Source organism: Orbicella franksi, chromosome 7 (assembly GCF_964199315.1).
Source record: "Orbicella franksi chromosome 7, jaOrbFran1.1, whole genome shotgun sequence".
NCBI lineage: Eukaryota > Metazoa > Cnidaria > Anthozoa > Scleractinia > Merulinidae > Orbicella > Orbicella franksi.
The window spans coordinates 4,805,603-4,829,602 of record NC_138151.1 but is presented as its reverse complement, the minus strand read 5'-3'; the positions used below and the strand labels follow the sequence as shown (position 1 = coordinate 4,829,602).

Genomic DNA, 24,000 nt, shown 5'->3' with positions numbered 1-24,000 from the left:
AATGTAAACAGCTTGCGACTGCTAACACGTGCGGAAGACGATATTACACCAGTGATGGGCTCTTGATCACACCCAGACAATGTTCCATTGAGGACAGGGAGCTAGAGCGATTTCTATTCCAATTTATATTGTATTGCTCCTCGAATGCAACGAAAAAGGCAACAGCATTAAAATCACCAGCTGCAGATAAAATTAAACGAACCGGCCTTATTCTGTTAAGATTCTTGATTAGAAGAGGAAAACCTCCCGAAGCAAATAAAAGACAAGGCATGTGCTTTTTAGAAAACTCAGCTATCTTTTAAATATTCATGACACGAGAACTTAATAATTGTTCTCGCGAAAGCAACGTGTTCATGGCAGCTTCGATTAAAACCTGCTGTCGCCGAAGTTTCGTTGGATAATTTCTGAAACGAATGTTCTGCTGAAAGTCGGCGGGAGGGAGAACGAATCTTTCTATTTTAAAAATAGCACGAAACTTCCCTAGTTCCCTAAGGCGATATGTCTAGGATTCACATCAGGCCGGGCTGAACAATATTTCAGGGGCGTCGGTTAGCCGAGCACGCGCAGCACGGAACAGCTCTGATTCAAGACAGGTTGGACTTATCATTTCCATTAGGGTTATTTTTTTGCCATTGCGATATTCAGATTTTCGATAACGTCTTAAATATATTTGCTGATTAAGTTTAACAGTGCAGTTTACGCACTTACTCCGGGTTGCAAGTCAATTTGCCCCACCATTGTTTAACTGGACTGCAAGCGCTTCTACATAAAACAACAAGCTGAAATCCGTCTGCTTTCGCACGCACTCCATTTTAAATCATCGACCTCCCTTACAAGACTACTTACTCGCTCAGTGTTTCTGTGGTCATCACTATCTGCCATCAAGTCGAATCAACAGGTTTGTCATTGATGTCGTTGCTTAGCTGAAAAACGAAAAGATAATTTGTAAATGTCTAGTGAAAGGACTTCAAAGTTTATTTAAGGGATTTTAAACCACACGCAAAAGTATCAATAAGCGTGGCTTGGATATGTATCATGAATTCGTTTGGAAACCGTCAATTTCACAATTTCAGGCTTCTTGCAGGAAGCTATTAGTTTTTCGTATGGTACAGGGTAGTAAAGTAAACACAAAGCCGATAGCATTAACCACAGAGCGAAAAATTTAAATGATTAAATAAGTTCCACTACAGACGAACATTGCAGTTGAGGGCCACGTGCGCTCAGCCAGATTACTATAACAAAAAATTAAACTTTCTCTGAAAGCTTCTATACCAGGGATGTTATACAATTTTATGTTTTGTAACAGCAAAAGACGCCTTTGATGAATGAGTTTATGGGCTCATAATATCATGATATATCGAATGTGCGGCGTCAAACATTACGCATCTCGAAGAGGTTTTCTTTTGAATTTTCTATAGAATATACCTTTAAGATAAAGTTAGCGTTCGTCATTCGTAGTAGTGCTCGATCTTCCCGAGGGGTTTCAATAGTTTTTTGTGTGACCTCTTCGGCTCGTCGATGATTTCCAAGCGCTACTGTTACTCGATTAATACTCCTTTATAAAAGTAACACATTTTGAATTGATAATTAGGTTACCACACCCGTCTTGCTCTTTCTCTCCTTCTTTGCCACCTTCACTCCGTGGGGAGCAAAGGGCCTCCGCAGTTTTGTTTGCAACAGTTATTTGGGTTGTGTGTCGAAACGCCGCCCGTTTCCTCAGCGGGCAGTGACAGTGCCTAGACTTTCAATTCATTTACCCAAGTTTGGTAGATTTCTCCAAATGAATCAAAAAACATAAATTCACTAACGGTTATACTGTCTAATTTCACTTCCGTTTTGTTGTCCGGGTTGTCCAAAGCCCGATTAAACTAACCCAGGATTAGCGAGAATTTTGATTTAAGTTGCGTAACTTTTGGTGAGGTTTTATGTTTATACTGTTTGTCCTTCTGTTCTGAGTTTGACTAAGCTCAAACTTCACAAAACGTAAACAGTACAACACGTTTTTATATAGGAAAAATTAATACTTCGGTTAACTTTTAATCCTGGGTTAGCGTTAACCGGCTTTCGAACAACGCGACCCTTCAGGAGATCTAATAGTATCTAAAAACAATTGTCGGCGCTTTTTTAATGCTCAGGGTAAACAGAGCTGCCGGTAAAACGCCGATATGATAGGAGTCATTTTCGATTCTTTCCGTTTCGAATATTTTGTGGCGTTACTCTCGTGGCGTGCTGACCACTTTAAATAAAGGATTGTTTTGTTGGCTTTCCACTAAGATGGAATAAGAACTCAACGCGTGCATGAAGATTTTAATTGCCTAGGAAAGGGGGGCTAAGGTACGGCGCTCTACTGTGCCTTTCATACTGTTTTACTTAGTGGTCAAGCTGACAGGCCCAGTTATAAGCTCTGGAGCTTCTTGTTCCCTCGGACTTGAATCAGAAGGACGTGCAACTTTCATCTATCAAACTCCCCCCCCCCCCCTCCAAAAACCACCCAAAAAATTCAAGACAAATGATAAAAAAGAGAATAATAACCTAATTGTGGTTTATAAAACTGGAACAGAAAAGATGACAGGGAAATTACTTCTAAGACGTTGAAAACAGAACTGAACCAATAGGCGGCACCGTAAATATCTTGCGAGTTTTAATTTCCCGCCACACTGCTACAAACTACACAGTGAATTCTTACTATAGCATTAGTAGTTTCAAATGCAGTCCTGTAAGAATTTATCTTTATTGAGTACACATCGAGGACAGCATTGTCAAATACTTCCTTAGCACCCACTGTGCAACAGCCGTCTCTGTTATGACCAGAGGAGTTCTCGACATGTCCCATCATGCTCCACTCTAATGACTTATCACATGACACCAAACCACACATGCAGTGAAGCATGCTGGGCTTAAGATCCAGTGCTCTGGGAGAAAGACTCCAGTGATGCTGATTGGCTGAGTCAGTCACGTGACTGCCACCGTCATGCTCTAGGTATCCGGCCAAGGATTCAAGGCAATGGGCTACTTTGTTGATGATAGCAACAAATTGACCTAAGAAAAAAAATTCCTAGAGATTAAAGTAGGAATTATAAGGCATGTCCAAGGACTTCAAACTAACTTAAAATAATTCAATCAATTTGTATTTCAAGCCAACAGGCATTCCTCATCAGCAAGCTTGCGACTTGCATTTCTAGTGGCAAGTAAGGTTACAGGGTTGTCACAGACTTTTCAAGTAGCAGCATTTTTGCTGGAGAAGGTGGCTGATTTTGCCATCTGTTTATAAGGAATGGGAATACTAGCTAAACAGGGCAGCCGGCTTAGATCAAGAAGTACAGGTGGTTACTGTTGAAGACCCTGAGGGTTACTGCTAAAGCACACAAAGCTATATACCAGTGCCAAACAAGGTGTTTACCTCTAGTACAGCCAAGAACTGCAGCAATCTTTGAGCCATTCGTTTTCCCATACTGTCTCAAGAATGATGCTAAGTGTGTGTCTAGACATCCAGCACCAGGCACCACATATGGGCATCCCAAAGTCTCATGTAACGCACTTACAGATGCTTGACAAACTGTCTTCAGCTCGTCAAGGGATGTCTCATCTGGTGAGCACAGCAAAAGAGTACACACAGAAGATGAAGTTAATGTGGACTCTGGCACCAAATGAATGTAGCTGTTTAAAAATATACGAAAAAGAAAAGCAGGTTTGCTAACTGGCCTTTTTGCAACCAGTTGTCACTGACATGACATTTACCATGCAGGATGATACATGTAAGCTCTGCAAAGGCATGTACCTCTAATTCAAAGCAAAATCAAGGTTTACTGGTTAGTTAGTCCCTTAAGTTTGTTTGGGAGACTGCTGTATTGCTTTGCCATCCAGCTTGGTGCATTTTGTATCATGTGACCATTGGATGCACAAGGCCCATTTGTTTGAGATATTGTTGTCACTGTACACTACAAGTATATGGTGAATGAATGTATGGACTGAAGTGATGCTTCTGATAGGGGAGTTCAACCAAGTCAAACCAAACCTGGCTCAATAGAGTGGTTTTCAATTGAGTGCCGTAAAACCAAAACCAAACCATTACTTACCAATTAGATTATTCTACCAATCTCAAACTGTAGTAAAACCAAGACTTACGTAACTGCCTGATTACTTTTGACACTCAGTTGAAAACCGCTCTAAATCTAGTAATTTTATTAGCAAGAAGCAGGATCAGAACAACAGTTATGAAAAAAATGAAAACTAAGGGTAAAAGACATTATGTAATCATAATTACCAAAGGATGGAAATTAAAATAAAGTGATGTACATGTAGAGTACATGGTGGGTTGTACCTCCATACATTAAATGCACCATTGGATTTAGGAAGCTGACCTTTTGTCATTCAACACCATATGTTCAATCTTCCCGACTTGACCAAAGCTTGATTCAGTAATGTCCATGCTGAAAGTGCTCAGGATTGTTGCTCCAGTCAGACGTCGCACAGCAGAGATGTGAACAATGGATAGACGGTCAATCACATAAGCACCCTATGATGAAAACAAAACAAGTTATCAAAAAAAAAAAAAAAAAAAAAAAAAACCTGACAAGTGACTCCTGTGTACAGGTCTGTCAATCCCACTAGTTGTACAAAAATTGAAATTGTTTCTAAATTAGCTGAGTTTTAGATTTCATTTAGATCTCATTTCTTCCATGAAGACTACAGGGCTGCCAGTCTTGCTATTAATTGTCAGCGATAATAATTATTATTGCCATGTGCCACAAGCAATACATACAACAAGAAACAAACAAAAGACAGTCCAAATTATGCATTATCTCAGTGTATTATGTCTTTAATCCCTTATAAGAAATTAGTCCACTAGAACTGTCTCACCCAACAAAACAGCTGTCAACAACTATTTTGGGTCCCATTTTTCATCTCATGACAGAGACATTCAATATTTCAGTCAAAAACACTTGTATCTATCACATACTGTACACGCATGCATAGTCCTTAAGATCTCTGTCTTTTGGACATGTAGGACCTTAGATTTACAATGATATCAGAAACACTACACAGCTGTATGCATGACTAGGTAAATTCTTTAGCTTAACTCCCAGTTGTATCTTGCAGGTGAATAAATGAAGTGAAGGCAGCACTTAGGTAGGTGCCCAAATCTGTTTCTAGGATTATGTCTGCCTGGGCTGGATACAAACCTTATCTCTCAAGTACTGCTTCAGTGCTGGATGTACGCATTTCTGGCAAGCTACCACTTTAACTCCAATAGCTAGCAACCAATCAGCAACCTTCAACATCTGCTGTAGCACAGCACTCTCCATGTTAACATCATGACCACTTCCTGCTGTCTCTATTTTAACGTTGTCGCTAAACCATTCATCAGTGTCCCCTGCCATTGAGACATTATACAAAGCCACTTTGGCATGATGGCTTAAAAGTGCTTTTTTTCTTTGAAAGGTTGCAACATTAGGGGCCTGAAGAATGACACCTTGTATGATCTTGGATTCATTAACAGGATCACCCTCGCAAGTCACTATTTGGACTGGCTGAAGGTCTGTGACAGACACTGAAGAGTCTTGGGAATTACTTGGCAGTGATTGAAGAAATGCCTGTGTGTTTGATCAATGCATGGTGTCAAACCATTGTGACATTGTGACATTGTGGAATAAAAAAGTTAACAAGGTTTATCTCAAAATGAATTTCCTGTTATGTCCTCTTATTACCATCCCTGATCAGAGTCAAATTTCACATCAAACATGTGTTTTTCTAAGTTTGAGTCTAAAGCCACCGTATAGCATGTTAACAAACATTCAATGATTGAAGCACTGGCCTGGGTAGTTATATCTCTTTAGCTTGTGTAAGTCATGTTTGAGGTATTAATAAAAACTTGTACTTAAGTGAGTGCATTGGCACCTTGAACATGTATCCACCGCTAGATAAACACACAAAAAATATTAAATCCTTTACCTTGATGATGAGCACACTTAAATACTGTTTCTCAGATTCACTAAGACGACAAGCAGGCTTTGTTCCAATTATGCTGTTTACAATGGACAGCATGGTCTTCATGTTACCAATATCAACGTTCATTTTCCATCGACATGACTGTAGGTGACTGGTAATGACTTGCAGTGAATGTTGACTGATCTGAGTGATGAGGGCTCTTGGGACAGGCAGATCAAGGGATGACTGTATCAGACTATAACAGAGAAACAATAAGGATCAATAAATCTATGCACACCTCTACAATTACCAGTAACAGTTTTCTACAAAAAAAGATAAACTAGCAGATTTGGTCCCTGACTATAACTGCAAGATTATATGAGGTCTCATACAACTCTCTACTTTCAAAGCGTTTCTTTCCACCTTTTTTTTAAGGTGTTAAACCCAAGGTGTGAGCAAGTTGTTATTGCAATCATTCCAACTACATTACATTTTTTGTACATGTTCCGTACCAAATATGGGACTTTCATCTTACTAGTTTCATCTTTGAAAGAGAAATATAATTTAACATTTTTGCATGTGATACATAACGGACAAAACTTTCAGTGTAGATGAGACAATTCTATATTTATAGTACCAACTGCGCTTAGCCATAAACCTGCCTTGCAGGAAGCCCACTCTTAAAGTAAGTAACATAAATATAAATTAATTGATAAACAAGTAAACAAAGAAAATACAACCTAGCTAAAATGTAAGTACATAAAATTAAAATGACTTTTTTACAATAAAAAATATAACAATATAACATTGTTGAAAATGGAAGTAAATTCATAAATTCAAGAATTTAATAATTGATATTATAAAAAATTATGTCATCGATAAATTTAAATTTAAAATCTTACGTGACAAATCTTTCTTTTAAAATTCCTTTGTACCAGTCATGGTGCGTGTTGTTGAAACGTTTGAAAAGTAAAACTGTGTGCTTAATTTGTCACGCTTCATGGTTGGATGCAATGTGTTGTATGTGTTGATAGATGAAATGCAATTACATGTAGGTTAATAGGCACCTTAGTAAGAGAAGTGCTGTTCTCAAACCACCATCACTGTAGCCTTCAAGATGGCCCTTCACAGCAGATAGTATCAACCTTGGTATGGGGTGTGACAAGCCAGACAAGCTGTGAAGAATCTTGCCTGATGTTGATGTTACAGTCACATGACCACCAGAGGATGACTGGAAGAACTTCAACCTGAGTATCAGACAAGTATAAAGATGGGAAACTTCACATGTTTTTAAAAAAAAGACAAATGTATTGTAGTGAAAAGTATTGAATGAAATTATTGTTGTATCGGTACAGCTATTACTTTGTACAGTGTGACACTAGATTCCATTGTCACCTAGCTGGCAGAATGGATATTTATCTACCTTCAGTTATAAATTAACTGAGGCATAACGGAAAACAAACCCTTCCCTTCCAACAGTTGTGATGGGTTTTATTCCCAAGATGATCCAACAATTACATATGGTTAGGCTTCAAGCTCCGTACTCCTCTCACAAAGTCAAGCATCCCGACCCTCACGCCCGGACCCCACATGTACAAATGTCATGTATTTAAAATAATTGAAGGGGTGGGATGATGTGTAGTAGATGTCAAATTCTCACATATGGCCAGGGTCCCCTCTCCTGGGTTTGACATCAATGTACATTATCAAATCAGTCAAATACAGGTCATGAATCAGCAAACTTTTTTTAGTGCTAGGTCTTTGGAGAAGATACCCTGATTCCAGAGGTTTTCTTGCTCTCTTCATATCCTAATGGTCGAATTTGTGCCCTGAAGTACATGTCTTTTACACTCTTTTTGACCACCACAAAGATGGCTTTTTGTGATAGAAGAAGAAGAAAGAAAACCCCAGGGACCAGGGTATCTAGCAGACTAAACCCTTCATTACCTGGGATATTAACAAAATGGGATCATGTTTACATTAGGTGGTGCAGGTTGATACTGTTGACCAATATATTGACTGATACTCGGTCGATACATCAGCCAGGTATCGGCCTTGTATCAGCCTTGTATTGGCTGAGTGTCGGTCAATATATCGGTCAATATATCGGTCTATAGTGTCAGCCGACACTACAGTAAACATGATTGACAGCATGTTATTGGCTAAGCTACAATGCAAGTAACAAATTAAATACAATGACCACTAAAACGTGGGGAGGACCAATCAGAATTGAGTGTTTTATTTTATTACAATAAATTTACGCTTACATTGATATAGTTAGGGATTTTATATGTAAGAACTTAAAATTACCTTCCATTTGGTCCAAGCGCTGTCTGAACTAAATCCTTCAATGCGCGTAGCGAGCCCTTTAACTTAATATCATCCAACGGCTGCACTGCAATCTGCATATAATTCAAAACACTCATATTAGGAAAATACATACCATATATAAGCTTCAGCTACTAAGTAGTTTATTTCTTTTTTTAAAAAAAAGCTGCTTATAAGTGAAAATGTATCTTCCTGGCAGCCTACCTGAGATGTCCATTCGTCTTTCGTAGACAGCCTTGAAGAAACACTTTTACCCTCCATTCAGGTCATATGCAGTATAGCCATGTGTATTCTCCACAACTGTGTAAACTTTTGACAAGAAAATAGGAAATTTTGCCTACTCCTGCCTGCAACATGACGTTAATTACAGGAATGGCTCCGAGCCTTTTGATAATAAACCGCTGACCTAAACTATGTATGCTGACATAGTTGCTTACAATCATATACTTTCGCCACCGGTTTGGATAATCAATTAACGCAAGATGTGGCTTAGATGTTGTTGTTTTTATGACCGGTTATCAGAGCAGCTCGTTTGTGTCTTTTCAGTTGATAAACTAATCACAGAGCACTTACCTCACATTCGTATTTTATTTTATTTTACTTTATTTTTTTTTTCACATGATCAGTTTCAACGAACCCAGATCAGTGCTGAACTAAAGCGGTGACTCTTGACGACTATTCGCCACTATCCATGACTGTTCACCACAGCACTATTCGCTAATCGAGTTTTTTTAGACACCCTGCTAAAGGTCAGGAAATGGTCAGGAAAAAGACATTTTCCCTATAAAAAAGGATTTGTTAAAAACTTGTCAGTCATAATGAATGGGCGGAAAGGAGGGCTGCCCCTGAGGGCAGGCTAGAAACCGTTACTATGTCTGTTGTTTATTTGGTTAGAGAAATGTTATTTTTATCAAGGGAAAGTCAGAGAAAAGCATTGTTCTGGACCTCTAGTTTTGTCTCTAACTCAAATCCTTGCATTGTGGGTAACAAATCATGTTTGCAATTCAAGACAGAATTGATGTTAAATACATTTATCAGAATTATTTTTGATATGTTTATATTTTTTGCTTTCACAAAATTTTAGAGTCCCAGTGTTGTCACCGAATAGTCCGAGCACTGCCTTCCGTGCCTGTCATGGTAAACACCTGACACCTTTAGTTTTCAGGGCTTGGCTCTGTAAAATGCCACCACAATTGAGAATAAGACACGTTGTGCATTTAAAACGCGGCGATGAATTTTAAGCTCCCGAAGACACATGTTCAGTCTTTCCTTGGGGTTTTAAGTGATATCACAAAGGACTTCAAGAGTCAACTTCTTGAAAACTATTCAACGAATTTCATTTGAAATACCTGTGCTTTTGTAGAAGAAAATAACTGGCGACTGAGTGCGTGCTTTATTCGATATTTTTTTATTGATATCATTGTATGCTGTATTGTTTGACGCACAGAAATCTCAATGAAATATTCTGATGCAGCAAACACTTTTCTAGTGGGTGGAATGAATTTTAATCAAGTATGTAAGGAAGTCTCAAAGGACATCCCGTTCATTTTAGTGTCAGAGAGCGTCGTGTGTTGTGAAGGTGGACCAGTATCTTCGTCGATGTGCTCCCCTTCGCAGATAAGTATACGCTTTCGTTTTTGCATTTCTTGACCTTGTTCGCTTTTCGCCTCGTTTCGCTACGCTTGCCCTTTTCCGCAGTTTAGTGGTTTAGTATAACCAGTTCGTTGAGCAATTTTTTACCTCCACACAGTGAAGAAATTGTTGAATACTGGGAGGGTGTGAAACTTTCGGAATAAAGAATTACCAAGTTCGTTTAGACAAGCACATCGGAATAGCAGGTTTGAAAGTTTCTTACTGAATACCACATTTCAGAAATACTAGCTCTCTTGTTCGTCGTATTTGTAACTGTTTAATGTTGTCCACGATGGGTCTGAACTGCAGGTCACATTCCACAAGTCAGAGTACAGAGTCACTGTGCTGCAGATAAATAAACAGCACCAAGATTCAGTCTCCTAGCCCTAATTAACCCTAGCACTCTGCGTAAATGTTGTTTTAGATCGAGGGGAAACTTTTGGCATAGTTATTCATCAGTAGAGTAAGGATTTCTACTCTTGACCTGTGGAATGTGACCTGTGTTTTAGACCCGGCTTGTTGTCCATTGTTCCGATGCTCTGAGTTGCTAAGGGTATGAAGATCTGACTGAACAGTTTTAAAGTTACGTCAATAATATTCCCTGGGAATTTAAATTCTCTTCTCATGCAGGAACAGTTTGTTTCCATACAACCGCTGAACTTACTGCTCGTGAATGTTTTAATTGGAGTTTAATTTAGTCGGTTTTACTTTGAGAGCGACTTTGTTGAGATGTTATACAGCCATCCTTGTCCTTCGCCACACGATTGATTTCTGATACATTTTCGGGTAAGTAATATCAAAATATTTAGTTAGAATTTTAGAAATAAAGGCAGATTTGACTTATAATTGTATTGTGGCTTTTCTTCAATCATCCTCGTGTTTTCATAATTGTTCACATTTTCGTGAAATCAGAAATTACTTGACGAATGGAACCAATTTTGAGCAAACTTGCGTTGAATTCTGGCGAGAAAATAATCCTAAGAGAACATTAAGAAATTTGTTAATGCAGGCGATATTGTCCGATGTTATATGGCCGGTTTCTAACTACCAAACTGATTGACCGACTGATAAGACCTCAAACTCAAAGGTGATATATTTTTGACAGTTTCCTCTCTCCTTCTGGCATTAGACGAACAGAGGGGAACCCAAAGGAAATGTAACCATTATGAGCTAGACTACGAATAGTCCCTCTTTCGCTTAGTCCGTCGTGCGGGACGCGAAAGAAAACCGCGAGAAAAAAATGGCCGCGCGAAATCCTGGAGGCGAGGAGAGCGCGAAAGGAGGGACTACCGCCTAAGCCCAAGAGTTTGAATTATATGCGTTGCTCTCACAACGCAAAAATATGATTGGCTTATGTTAGGCGCGTTGACAACGTGTTGTCAACATTCGAGATACCTGTGACGTCTTGCAGGAATGTTTTGGAACCGGAGCAAATCGAAGCGGTACCAGAGCAAATCGAAGCGTTGGAATCGCGCTTTGCAAGCCGTGATGTTCTTGCGAATCTGCCAACAGGCTTTGGAAAGATTTAAATTCATCCAGTGTTTTGTTTGGCAAAGCTTTCTGCCTCCAACCCGACTGCTAGCGTGTTAGTGATTTCGCCGCTCAACAGCATCGTCTAAGTCAGCGAATATCAATTCACTGAACTTGGCCTTTCTGCCGCCCATTTGAAAGATTGATCCGGACTCTCACTTGAAACCGGACATTCACCTGAAATTTTCCGCTGCTATCGGCAAACATTTCACCGCAGTTGGATGATCTCCTATGTATAATGTATAATGTATAATGTAAATTCTCGGTTGAAACTCTGTTGAAATTTTCGCAATAACTTTTAGACGCAGCGAAAATCCTTACAAGAGGCCTCATTCGCCGTCTTCTGTTTAAAACTTCTTTGGCAGTTTCGCTGAACGAACACTGAACGAAGATATACTTCTCACGGCATATGTTTTTGCCTGGCTACTTGAAGAGTAGAGTAGAGCAATTTTATTCAGATCTCCCTGGGCTATTGATAACAGGCGATAATAAGAGGACGTCAAGATGAGAAATCCTACACCGAAAAATCACTCGGCCGTGAAAGGGCAAACCCTTGGGCTTAGGCGGTAGTCCCTCCTTTGGCGCGCTCCTAGCTCCTAGCATATCGTGCGGCCATTTTTCTCTCGCGAATTTCTTTCGCGTCACGCACGACGGACTAAGTGAAAGAGGGACTACTCGTAGTCTATTATGAGCAGCCGTGTTCAGCTTTGAAGCTACGTTCTCTCTTTATCAGTCTCTTCATTTTGCGATCAACTCCAATTTCAGGTAAATTCAAGGTTTTACTTTATCTTTATTTTACAAGTATGATCTGACCTTGTTGCAAAGTCTGATTTAAAAATTCTGACTAAGATAGCTATCACGATAAATTGATTGCTATGGTTCAGTTTGACCCTTGCTGCAATTTTATGATTTTTTTGTTCTAGTGTATTGTAATTTAAATTAAAATGCACCAGAAACCTTTTTGGATTGCAGGTTGTAGTTCTTGGGCTCTAGCGCAACCTGGTAGTTGACTACAGGAAATGACTGATTCCAGATAAGTACATCGTAGTTTTGTCATTTGTTCGTCGTTTTCCTGGTAAACGATTTAATTCGGAGCAAGATTGATCGAAATACAATATACCACCAGAATCCCAGACCTAACACGTTTGTACTCAGTAAATTTTCTGAGCGAAAAGAAAGCCAGTCACCACTATAAAATGCATTTCTCTAGTCTCTTGATTTCAGGCTAGCGAATACAATGTAATATGCCTGAAAATAGCAACATCGTACAACTACAAGACTGTTCTATTGAATAAAGGAGATTTACTTCATTTATTGACATTTGCTCTCTTTTTTCCAAGGTTGAACACAGAGTGCACGTGCATTGAAAGAAAATGCAGCCATTTTGGATTGTAGTGTTTTACCCTTCGCTTCGATGCAAGTAGACGACATCTGAAAGATTTTATAGTCAGATAAGTTCGTTCTTATTTTCTTAACTCTTCTGTCTTATACCATTTACAGTATCAGTCCAAGGAAGAAAATAATTGATTTTCTTTTATTATGTAGAGTACATCCTGAGGGAAATAACCAAATAAACTGTCTTCATGTAGCAAAAAAATAATAAGTTTATACTGCTTTGTGCGTTTAAACGCTGTCTGAATAGTATTTATGCTTTAAATGTCTCTGTGAACCGCTAGCTCTGCATTTTTTTGACCAAATTCCTAAGCCTAACGCAGTTTTTAAAAGTCAGTGTATCAAAGCTTCCTCTTTTCTTTTTCATGCAGGTTTTAAAAAAGATATGCTGAGAGAAAACAAGTCCATTTTGTACGACAGTGCGTGGCTCTAATGTTCTTTGGTACAATGTAAGTATTGCAAACATCGTGGTTCAGATAGACCAGTTTTCTATTCATTAACTGAGAAATGTTGTCTAAATGTACCACCAAAGCTCAGCAGTAACGTTCATAAAATATTTTTTGCCGGTGTTATGAAACGAAGGACTGAAAATTCGCCAATGCAAGAAAAACAACTTCGTTAGTTCTTGGACTCGGTGGTTTCAATCAGTAGTTCATTGCTTGCTAATGGCTGGAAACGCTTTTTCTCTACAATAAGTCCAGCACCTCAAATTTTCCTTTTTTTTCGGTTTCAGTCTAAAGTTAATAAAATCTCCTTCCATGTCAATACATTTTAAAGTATCTTGCAGAGAAAATCTTTAACTATTTTAATGTCCTCGGCAGAACCAGGAAGTTTGTTTGAGATTTGCCAGCCAACAAAAATTTAGTGTTTTCTTAAATAATTTTACCGTACAGTATTGATACCTGCTTTAAGAGGTGCCCTCTGTAATTTTCAACTATGGCCATTTGGACCAGAAAAAATCAAATTCCTCAAACTTTCTCAGATGAATGGTCCAGATAAGTGATTCACAAAAATATAACTTTCAGTTCAATTCGATTCGTATTTTAGCGCTGGGGCCACCATCTTGGTTTTGCCCCTCTGAGAGGGCTTTCAGCGGCCATTTTAGGGCACATTTTTAACAATTTGCCATACAAAGAAAACGATCTAACTCCGGGTAAAAACCCTTTATTCGAGACAAGCAAATGTTTCTTGTTACATTGAGAGGCTGTTTTGGCAATTTGATCATCACCTGATTTTTCTACAGAATTTTAAATTTCTTCCCTTTCGGACTACTCATGAAGCGCCATAAAAAAGGCGAAGTTTAAAGGAAAATATCGCCAAAAGTACATCACTTGAGATCCCAAAACTACCCTCCACTTAAAGAGCAATGTCTCACCTGTAAAAACATGCAATAAAATTTTGGGGCAGTTAAAACTGTAAAATGTTAGAAGAAGAAGTTTAAGCCGTGTTTTTGTCAACAAAGACCGCCGTCCTAATTAGCATAATAACGTGAAAATAACGATGCACAGAGAAAATAATGATATATTCCACTTATCTCGCGACATGTCGACAACTGGATGTTCCACGATGCCTCTTGTTATATTTCCAGTATGTTTCAGCCACATTTTCGGTGATTAGTGTACGAAATCACTCTCAGACATCGCTACGGTTAAGCAGATTTCAACTCTCCGAAGCCCGCTTCATAACATCTATCAATATTATTTGTCTTTCGCCTCATAAGCCGCCGTTTACAAGAAGTCTAACAATTTGCTGAGATTCTAACTGACCCAGAAGTCTGTTAGCAGCCTTTAAAATCTTCCTTTTAATCGAGGATTCTCATCAAGAACTCGTTTAAGCTGAGTTCTGTTTTGATCTGTTATGCACCCGCCATTATTCCACAGATTGCGTTACATTTGACACATGCGCATTCCAACGGGTAAGGGTAGGGTGGGTAGGAAATGAAAATGTAACCGACATTAAAGCCATTTTACGCATTTCTGTGGCTAAACTAGTAACTGGCTTTCACAGAATGATTTGAACATGAGCTTCTGCTTGCAGGTATTTTCTAGGTTATTTTTGCAGGGTAGGGTGGAGGGGGGGGGGTCGTGTATTAAAAAGAAAAAAAGAAAAAAAAAGAAAACGATAGACAGTATCAAGTCAAAAGATTATGATCTGTGTATCTTGATCAGCTTTATCAGTTCATCAGTGAGGCCCTTTTAGGGGTTTTCAGGATACTGGATATTTGGGTAAAAAATTAACAGGATGCAAGAAATTTAGGGGAAAAATTAATGCGGTAGAGCATGTTTAGATCAGATAAAGCGGGACAGTTGTGTCTTTCGGTGCCGGAAGTGCCATCAAATTTTGCAAAAGACAACAGACTGATTAATAGTGCGCAGGAAGTAATGATAAGCGACGTTTTATTGAAACTTCTTATATTTTCTTAGCCGTGTCACTTTTCCATCAGAAAAGAAAATGCTCAGAAAATTACTGAAGGGCAGTTAAGGACGGTACTTTCTTTTTTAGGCATGGTTTAAACGCCAGGCGCGCGCTTGGGTTGGAACTAGTGACGTAATTAACTACTCTACCAAGCGTGCGACTTAAAAAAAAATTCTATCGTGGCCGAAACAAATTTCGCACTAAAATTACGAGCCTGTACTAAAACCGGGATTACCAGAAAAGCAGCATATCGCTAAGCACTAACTGTCAGCGGCTTCCAGCTGAAAAACTACCTTTTATCGTATCCGTAGAAAAAATCATACTGAAATTCAACTGTAGATGGCATAATGCGCGCGCAAAACAACTGCGAGAGACGTCATTGTTTAACTTACTTGGAAAGTAACAAGAAAAAAAGTAACGGACACCGACAAACAAACAAACAAACAAACAAACAACTGATTTAACTTTTAACAAAGGGGTGATTACAGCTGCATTTTTATGGTATGAATTGGAATTGGCAAGCCTATTCGACAATGCATTAGTTTTTTGCTGTGAGGAAAAGTTATGTAGACTGTATTTTGGCTAAGCCAGAGGAGTGCTGTTGCGACGATTCTGTCATTAAATACATATCAAAAGTGATTTAATGGTAGCACTTACCACGTAGTTTAAAGATGTTTTTTGATATGTTTAGTTTTCTGCATGTAAAGGCGAACCTTAGGAGAATCTGTGAAGAAATATCTTTACCTTTTTCTTCAGAAAATTGCTACCGTCAGCAGCAGCTAATTATCTCGGAAAAATTAATGACTACCCCCAGTTTTCTTTGTGGATTCTAATAACCCTGGCTAAGATCTACTTTTTCACGTTTTCTTAATCTGGCGGAAACACGTTTGTATTTTGTAGGCACCATTCGTTATGAGCCTGAGGCACCCCACAGCCGCTAATGTCGTTAAGTTCTGTGATGGAGCACAGCTGCATGTCTGCACAAGACTAGTTTTCAACCCTATGCAGGGCGCTTTAAAATACCCGCATCTATCAAGCGAAGCACTAATGTTGACGCTTAGCTTTTTAAAGACATTATAGAGGCGTTTAAGGCGCACAAGTTGAATGAGTCATAAGCAATTGGATGAATTAACAGACACTTGTCAAAAATATCTGCAGCTTGATTCTCAGCGGCTGTTGTGTCTTCTTGGAGGACCTTCTCCTGTCTGTTTCTAAGCTTTGAAGCCATTCTCGAGAGGAAGGATCAAACGTGGCAAGGAGTCAGGAACTCATCACAGGTGAACCGCCTAATTCTGGCCTCATCTTTTGAGCGCCTCATCTTTTGTGCTACAGTAATTGCTTCGACTTTTATGGCCGTTTCCTGACCCGAGAAAAACTTTTCTTGCGCACTGCTTGTCAGTCTGTTGCCTTTCTCACCATTTGATGGCATTTCGGGCAGCGAAAGACACAAGTATAATGCTGAACAAAAAAAACAAACCCAAGGAAGAGGCTTTTTATTGGAGTTCTATCCGTATTCTATTTGTAATAAATGAAAATTCTCATCAAAAACTAATGGCTGTCAATGAGATTAGGATAGTTGTTTACAAATATAGTGTGAAATGTTGTGCCTCGATCTCTTTGCAAACACAAAGGTTGCCATGTAAGAAATTCGTGTTAAACGGTACAGAATTCGGGACACATTTCATTCTTTGTTTATTTCTCCAGCCCCGTCTTTATCGATCTATTCAGTGTAACAAGTGTGGGCTTCGAAATTACTAACAAGGAGCTGCGTTACCTAACCTTAAAACCCCTAAAATCTGATACAAAACTTTCATATTCCGCCGTGATGTAAGTACTAAGAGTCCAGAATAAATGCTTATAGCAGTTGACGTACATTTATTTTATCCTAAATAGCTGACCATTGTTGAGGCCCCATAGTGGGAGAGGGGGAGGGGGGGGGGATGTCGGTGTATCCCTTATCCTGTTAATTTTTGTCCTAAATATCTTGTATCCTGTTAAATCCAGCTCAACGATTTCCTACTCAATTAATGTCTTGTTTTATCTGATCTAAACATGCTCTACCGCATTAATATTTCCCCTAAATTTCTTGCATCCTATTAACTTTTTACTCAAATATCCAGTATCCCGAAAACCCCTAAAAGGGCCTCACTGATGAACTGATAAAGCTGATCAAGACACACAGATCATAATCTTTTGACCTGATACTGTCTATCGTTTTCTTTTTCTTTTCTTTTTTTTTTTTAATACACGACCCCCGCCCCACCTACCCTGCAAAATAACCTAGAAAATACCTGCAAGCAGAAGCTCATGTTCAAATCATTCTGGGAAAGTCAGTTACTAGTTTAGCCACAGAAATGCGTAAAATGGCTTTAATGTCGGTTACATTTTCACTTCCTACCCACCCTACCCTTACCCGTTGGGATGCGCATGTGTCAAATGTAACGCAATCTGTGGAATAATGGCGGGTGCATAACAGATCAAAACAGAACTCAGCTTTAACGAGTTCTTGATGAGAATCCTCGATTAAAAGGAAGATTTTAAAGGCTGCTAACAGACTTCTGGGTCAGTTAGAATCTCAGCAAATTGTTAGACTTCTTGTAAACGGCGGCTTATGAGGCGAAAGACAAATAATATTGATAGATGTTATGAAGCGGGCTTCGGAGAGTTGAAATCTGCTTAACCGTAGCGATGTCTGAGAGTGATTTCGTACACTAATCACCGAAAATGTGGCTGAAACATACTGGAAATATAACAAGAGGCATCGTGGAACATCCAGTTGTCGACATGTCGCGAGATAAGTGGAATATATCATTATTTTCTCTGTGCATCGTTATTTTCACGTTATTATGCTAATTAGGACGGCGGTCTTTGTTGACAAAAACACGGCTTAAACTTCTTCTTCTAACATTTTACAGTTTTAACTGCCCCAAAATTTTATTGCATGTTTTTACAGGTGAGACATTGCTCTTTAAGTGGAGGGTAGTTTTGGGATCTCAAGTGATGTACTTTTGGCGATATTTTCCTTTAAACTTCGCCTTTTTTATGGCGCTTCATGAGTAGTCCGAAAGGGAAGAAATTTAAAATTCTGTAGAAAAATCAGGTGATGATCAAATTGCCAAAACAGCCTCTCAATGTAACAAGAAACATTTGCTTGTCTCGAATAAAGGGTTTTTACCCGGAGTTAGATCGTTTTCTTTGTATGGCAAATTGTTAAAAATGTGCCCTAAAATGGCCGCTGAAAGCCCTCTCAGAGGGGCAAAACCAAGATGGTGGCCCCAGCGCTAAAATACGAATCGAATTGAACTGAAAGTTATATTTTTGTGAATCACTTATCTGGACCATTCATCTGAGAAAGTTTGAGGAATTTGATTTTTTCTGGTCCAAATGGCCATAGTTGAAAATTACAGAGGGCACCTCTTAAGAAGTCACTGCAGAATTGCCTGTTATTAAATTTATAAACACGTCTCGAATTTGTTGATGAAAAAAATAGTTCGTTTTATGTTTAATCTCCCTTTTTGCCAGGTGAACTCGGATATTGAAGAGAAAGTGAGGCCATTTTGGATTGCAGTGTGTAATTCTTGAACGCTGGTGCACTATATATGACATATTGGAAAAATCTTAATTCAGGTAAGTTCACCCTTTCCTTATTTTACTTGAATTTGTCGTCGACCACTTTAATAACTGTGTCATTCCAAGTATCCTGTAGAGAAATCTAATCGGGAGTAGTGAAAGATGAAATTTTGATCGTGTGGTGAGTTTGGGACAAAGAATTGAACATCTCCGTCCGTGACGGGATTCGAACCCATAAACTCTTACATACCGGTTGGGCAACGAGGAATTGTCCTGATGTCCGAACGAATTCTTAAAAGTACACGATTGCGAGAGATTTGTTCATCAATTTCAATAAAGTAAAGCTTTAGAAAAGCACTGTAAATGTGTATTTAGGGGCAAATATTCGAAATTAACACAACTGGAGATCCGATAATCGTTGAAAAGTAATTTAATTTGTTGTTTTCTGCTCTTTTTATCACCAGGTTGAATGCAAACATCGTTTCAATAGAAAGTGTAGCCATGCTGGATCAAAGTGTGTAAGCTCTCGAAGCCTGGTTCAAGTTGACAGCCAGAAAAAGACCTTTTTTCAGGTAAGTCGTTTTCTTCTCTGTTTACCATTGAACGGTTTCAGTCCAAAGAGTGATCAGAGTCTGACCATATAAATGCCTTCCTGACCCTTGTTATAAGCATTTCAGTTGGAGAGAAAATATTGGAATCAGGATATATTGTAACTAGTAAGAAGAATTTTACTTGAAGATTGGAGACTTGTCCAGTAACATAATGGAATCAAAGTTACAGAATAAAACATGCTGGTGTTAATTATTATAACCTTCGTAAGAACATTGTGAAAACAGTAAGTGTTAAGTGATACAATCAATATTAACCAGCTATTTTGTTGATGTTTCCTTTCTTTCTAGGTTTAATGCCCTTTCAAAGAAATGTGTAGTCATTTTGGATAGCAGTGTACTGGCTCTTGGACCCTGGCCTGGAAATATCTTACTTCAGATAAGTCGTTTTCTTGTTTCTCTAGTCGTTTACCATTAACGGATTCAGTCCAAGAGTGATCAAAATATAACATCGTACCTCGTTGCGTTGTCAAGTATGTTACAAAGGCAATGTTACCAAATTCATAAACTAACAACAAAAGAAATGTATGACAATCAATTGGGAAAATTAATATTTTGAGTACGAGACTGAAGTGAAAGGTTGAACATCGCAATTTATTATTTTAAAGGACAACTTGAAACGGCCGAATATTCTCCGCAATGCAAAATTGAAGTGCTTTTTCCTAACATTTTGAATTCAAATTTAACAGAATAAAAACGTGGTGGTGGTACTAGAAATTGTTACAAATTTATTTTGATATAAACATTGTGAAAAACAAAGATTCTAACGTAGCATTTCAGCTTACTCTCGGCTTGGCTTTGCGAACGAAGATTTAAGGAAGTGATCCACTTACGCTGCAGACAGAGAAGCATGTACGACAATTTACGAGAACAATTCCAGTTTAATAGTACAATGATAATTTGCAGTGCGAACAATGCTTTCCTTATACGAGGCCGCAAATGAACTTTAAAGGCGATTCATTTAGAGAAGGAATTACTCAAAATCAAATGTGTTTTAAAATAGTATTGTCAGGCATTCAAGAACGAACAGCAACTTAATTTATAACGACTGATAGAGCTCATGACTTTATCGGCATGACAATTCTAATTGCGCTTTGCCAAACACGATCATTTTTCGGTCATCAATGTTCGAAGCTTGACCAATCTATATAAACATGCACTACTTTTTCGTCTGTGTAACTGATATAAGTACAGTGTTAAACATGGAGGTGAATGAAAAAATATCATCGCCTAGGGCAAATTAGTGTCTTGCTACACCATTTAACATGGAAAATTAACGTTTAGAACAGAGAACAGGTGGCTGAAAATATTTACGAGCGTTGTTTGGTTTCGATACGTACTTGCATGTGTCCGGGCAGAAGTGGGCTCAAGCCTTTAGAGAAATGTCACGTTTTCGATGTAGCGATGTTTCACTGACATAGATTTCAAAGTGTAGTTTGAGTATTTTCTTTTTCTCAAGAAAACAACAGTTTGTTGCATGTGAATAAAGTTTTTGTGTCAGTATTCAAGCAAACAGCAAACAAATAACATTCCAGCTAGAATAAATATGTGACGCTAGTCTCTCAGGGTAGCTGTAATGATAAACTGAAGTAATGGTCGAAACATTTTGAAACAAACAGCAAAAAAATAAATAAATAAATAAAAATAAATAAATAAATAAATAAATAAAAATGGACCCAGAGAAAAATAGATAAATAAAACAAGTACACAGGTCAAAAGGTATCAAAACTACTGTTTACACTTATGAAATGTAATAGTGAAATAGAAAATAGATAAAATAGAATCGAAAACTTTAGAAAGTTTTGAATTTACATAGTATGTTAATTGCTGCACGCGCAGTCTCCCGCTTCCTTGGAATGTCGTTTTCCGTAAAAAAATAAACAATCTTCAATCTAAGCAAGAGCCATAACCGGGGACGGAGACCGTAAGTCTCGGGATCTGCGCGCACCTAATGATATGGGGCACTTTTGCTATTTTTAGAACAAATTGCGCCACCCTGACTCGGACATACATCCGCGCGGATCCACGCACATGTCATGGGTTCTCGCGTGGATGTTGTCTAAAGAATAAAGTTTATGTAAGAAATCTCTCTACTCTGGTATCGAGGTAATTTGTGAATTTCTCAAACAGTGCTTAATCATAACCAAAACCTGTTTTTGATAGTTTCTTATTATTTCTGCTCGTTTGGCAAGTTTTGGAAGGAACGTCTGACGCGTACAAGTAGCTCCAGGGCGTGCACTTTAAAGTCCGAGTCTGTGTTTTCAATTGTAGCTAATTGGCAACAAATCTTGACAAAGATTTCTTTCGTTATCTTTTGTGCTGAGATTCTGCAACAATTTTCACTAACGCCAAAAGGCTACTATCATGTGTGTTTCTTCAACGTAGTGAAATTTTACACAGCTAGGGGCCAAACCACCCCCCAAATGTTTCATCAGTTCTTGGATATCTCACATTATTTCGCATTACTTAAAAAATATAAACTCTTTCTACACCAAACTTGGCAGAAGAGCAGGAGACCTATTGCCAATTAAATTTATGTGAAAAATGTCAGTAAATGTCAAAGTTGTGACGTCACAGTGATGACGTCATGTTTCTTGCCACTTTTGAAGTTTTTAATATGCATATTTTGTACAATGTGTTGGAAAGAGGACATCAAGGGGAGTTGAAACCTGAAAAAAATTTGTCCATATCACAAAAATTACATGAAATATGGCATTTTTAAATATGAAAAATAACTCTGCAAAATATGGAGTCCTCCCCTTGAGAAAAATCACCAAATTGGAGCCGTAATTTTGTTCCAGCAAATGCAGCTATGTTGCACATGTGATGTGCCAGATGACTAAAGCAAAAATAAAGAAGAAAATCGGAATAAAAAATTATCCCTCTAGTGTTATTGCGTTAAAATAAGTTTTGTTACGTCGTAACATAACGAGCCAGACGCTCTTAGCAACCAAAAAACAGACCTGGGATCCCGTGGAGATGTAGAACTTTTAGTCCTACAACTCCACGGGATATCCAGTGGCTTACAACATTCCAGTGTAATCATATCCCTGTCGGTGATCGTTTTTGTTTCACAAAACGTGTCAAGTTTTGCACGAATGTGTCATAATCCTAAAGTGTGAAATTATATTTACTGTAACACAATTCCATCGTGTCAGAAAGATACAAAACATTTTAGTAGTGGACGATTCGGGAAATCGCGCGACTGACGTGAAAAATTTGGATTAAAAGAAAAAATAACGTTGAAACAATGTGTTTTCTAGGTTGGGTCGCAAACGCCAGTTTAAAACTTAGACTTTCTGATACATTTCTTACTCTTGTAAAGCTACGGAGCACGTATAGATGAAACGTTTTCGCTAATCTCAGTTATCACTGTTATTCAGTAAGCGAAGTGACTATGCCCAACAGCCCACAATTGCCCGAGAGTCAGAAATGTTCTCAGATATTCCACCGCCGGAAAGCCTGATTGAAACTTGTTTAGGGTATTCTCTGTATACATGTTTGTTGCTTAGCGATTCCAAAAATAATCTGAATTTTCTAGTATTCGAATTCGAAGATCATGTGCGCCGACACTTTGAAAATCAGTTAATGTTATGGCAGTCAGGAAATTATCTCAAAAATTATGACAAAGCTCTCAACAGCAATAGAAATCTCGACTACATAATGTATTTCTCTACGAGAAATGCCGCTTTGCCGCTATGACGATTTTGTTACATATCCCGAAGCACTCAGCAACTGTATTGCATGGACTTCAGCCTGGGTGAACCAAAAAGGATATGTAACATGTTCCTATAACGTCACGCACGACGGAAAAAATAACTATGACGATTTTGTTACATATCCCGAAGCACTCAGCAACTGTATTGCATGGACTTCAGTCTGGATGAACCAGAAAGGATATGTAACATGTTCCTATAATGTCACGCACGACGGAAAAATGACGATTTTGTTGTTGTTTTTGTTTCTTATAGTGTCACGCATTACTGAAAAATTATGTGGTTTTTGTAAAATATCCTGTAGCACTCGGTAACGTAGAAATACTACGAGGACGTTTGCGTGGGCAAACCAGAGCAGATATATAATATGTGGCTACATGGTGATTTTACTATATATCTGGATTCGTCTTTCAGAAAACTGGTGTGCACTGGACTTCAGTCTAGGGTCTAACCCACGAATGAAAATAGTGATTTAACATTTTAGTAGCTATCTAGTCCCCATACAATCTAAAAGCATGACAATGGGTGTAAGTTATGATATAAATGAAATATTAATCGGAAGACTTAACTTGGTGCGTTTGCTTGTTGAGTTTTGAAGCTGTTGTCTTGATTCGATGCTCTGGGAGGTTGGTCACGGGCAGCGCAAGCTGAAAACACTTTCTGGTTCTCTCCGTCGTTCTTGGACGAATAAATTCATGTATAAATCAATCGTGGCTGGCGGTTTCGTTTGGTTTTCAACAACTGTTTATGGTTTAAGCGAAAACCAATCTAAATGTATAGTCAGGGCAGCTCCTTTGTTTCCCTTCCCGTGAAAGAAAACCCACGCGCCTCCTTTAACTCCTCGAGGCAAATTCGATTGGAAACTGGCTCAATTTCGCACA

At 38.5% G+C, this 24,000-nt stretch overlaps 2 protein-coding genes across 3 annotated transcripts in view; one reads left to right on the top strand and one right to left on the bottom strand.

Annotated features, from left to right (window-relative positions):
* The window catches only part of LOC145491696 (centromere protein I-like), a 221,957-nt gene that overhangs the window by 53,763 nt on the left and 144,194 nt on the right, over positions 1-24,000 (top strand). The gene's annotated exons all lie outside the window — the stretch shown is intronic.
* Positions 687-8,889, bottom strand: LOC145491985 (molecular chaperone MKKS-like). Of its 2 annotated transcripts, XM_081471293.1 has the most exons (9): positions 8,461-8,888; positions 8,239-8,330; positions 6,996-7,175; positions 5,953-6,184; positions 5,184-5,594; positions 4,362-4,516; positions 3,401-3,657; positions 2,783-3,039; positions 687-923 (listed from the first exon to the last, which is right to left on the bottom strand). In XM_081471293.1, exons 1-9 carry the CDS (start codon positions 8,515-8,517, stop codon positions 882-884), a joined length of 1,683 nt encoding a protein of 560 aa, XP_081327419.1. In that variant the 5' UTR covers positions 8,518-8,888; the 3' UTR covers positions 687-881. The 2 variants fall into 2 exon arrangements, with proteins under 2 accessions (XP_081327419.1, XP_081327418.1); XM_081471292.1 differs by lacking the exon at positions 687-923 and having other exon boundaries at positions 2,267-3,039; positions 8,461-8,889.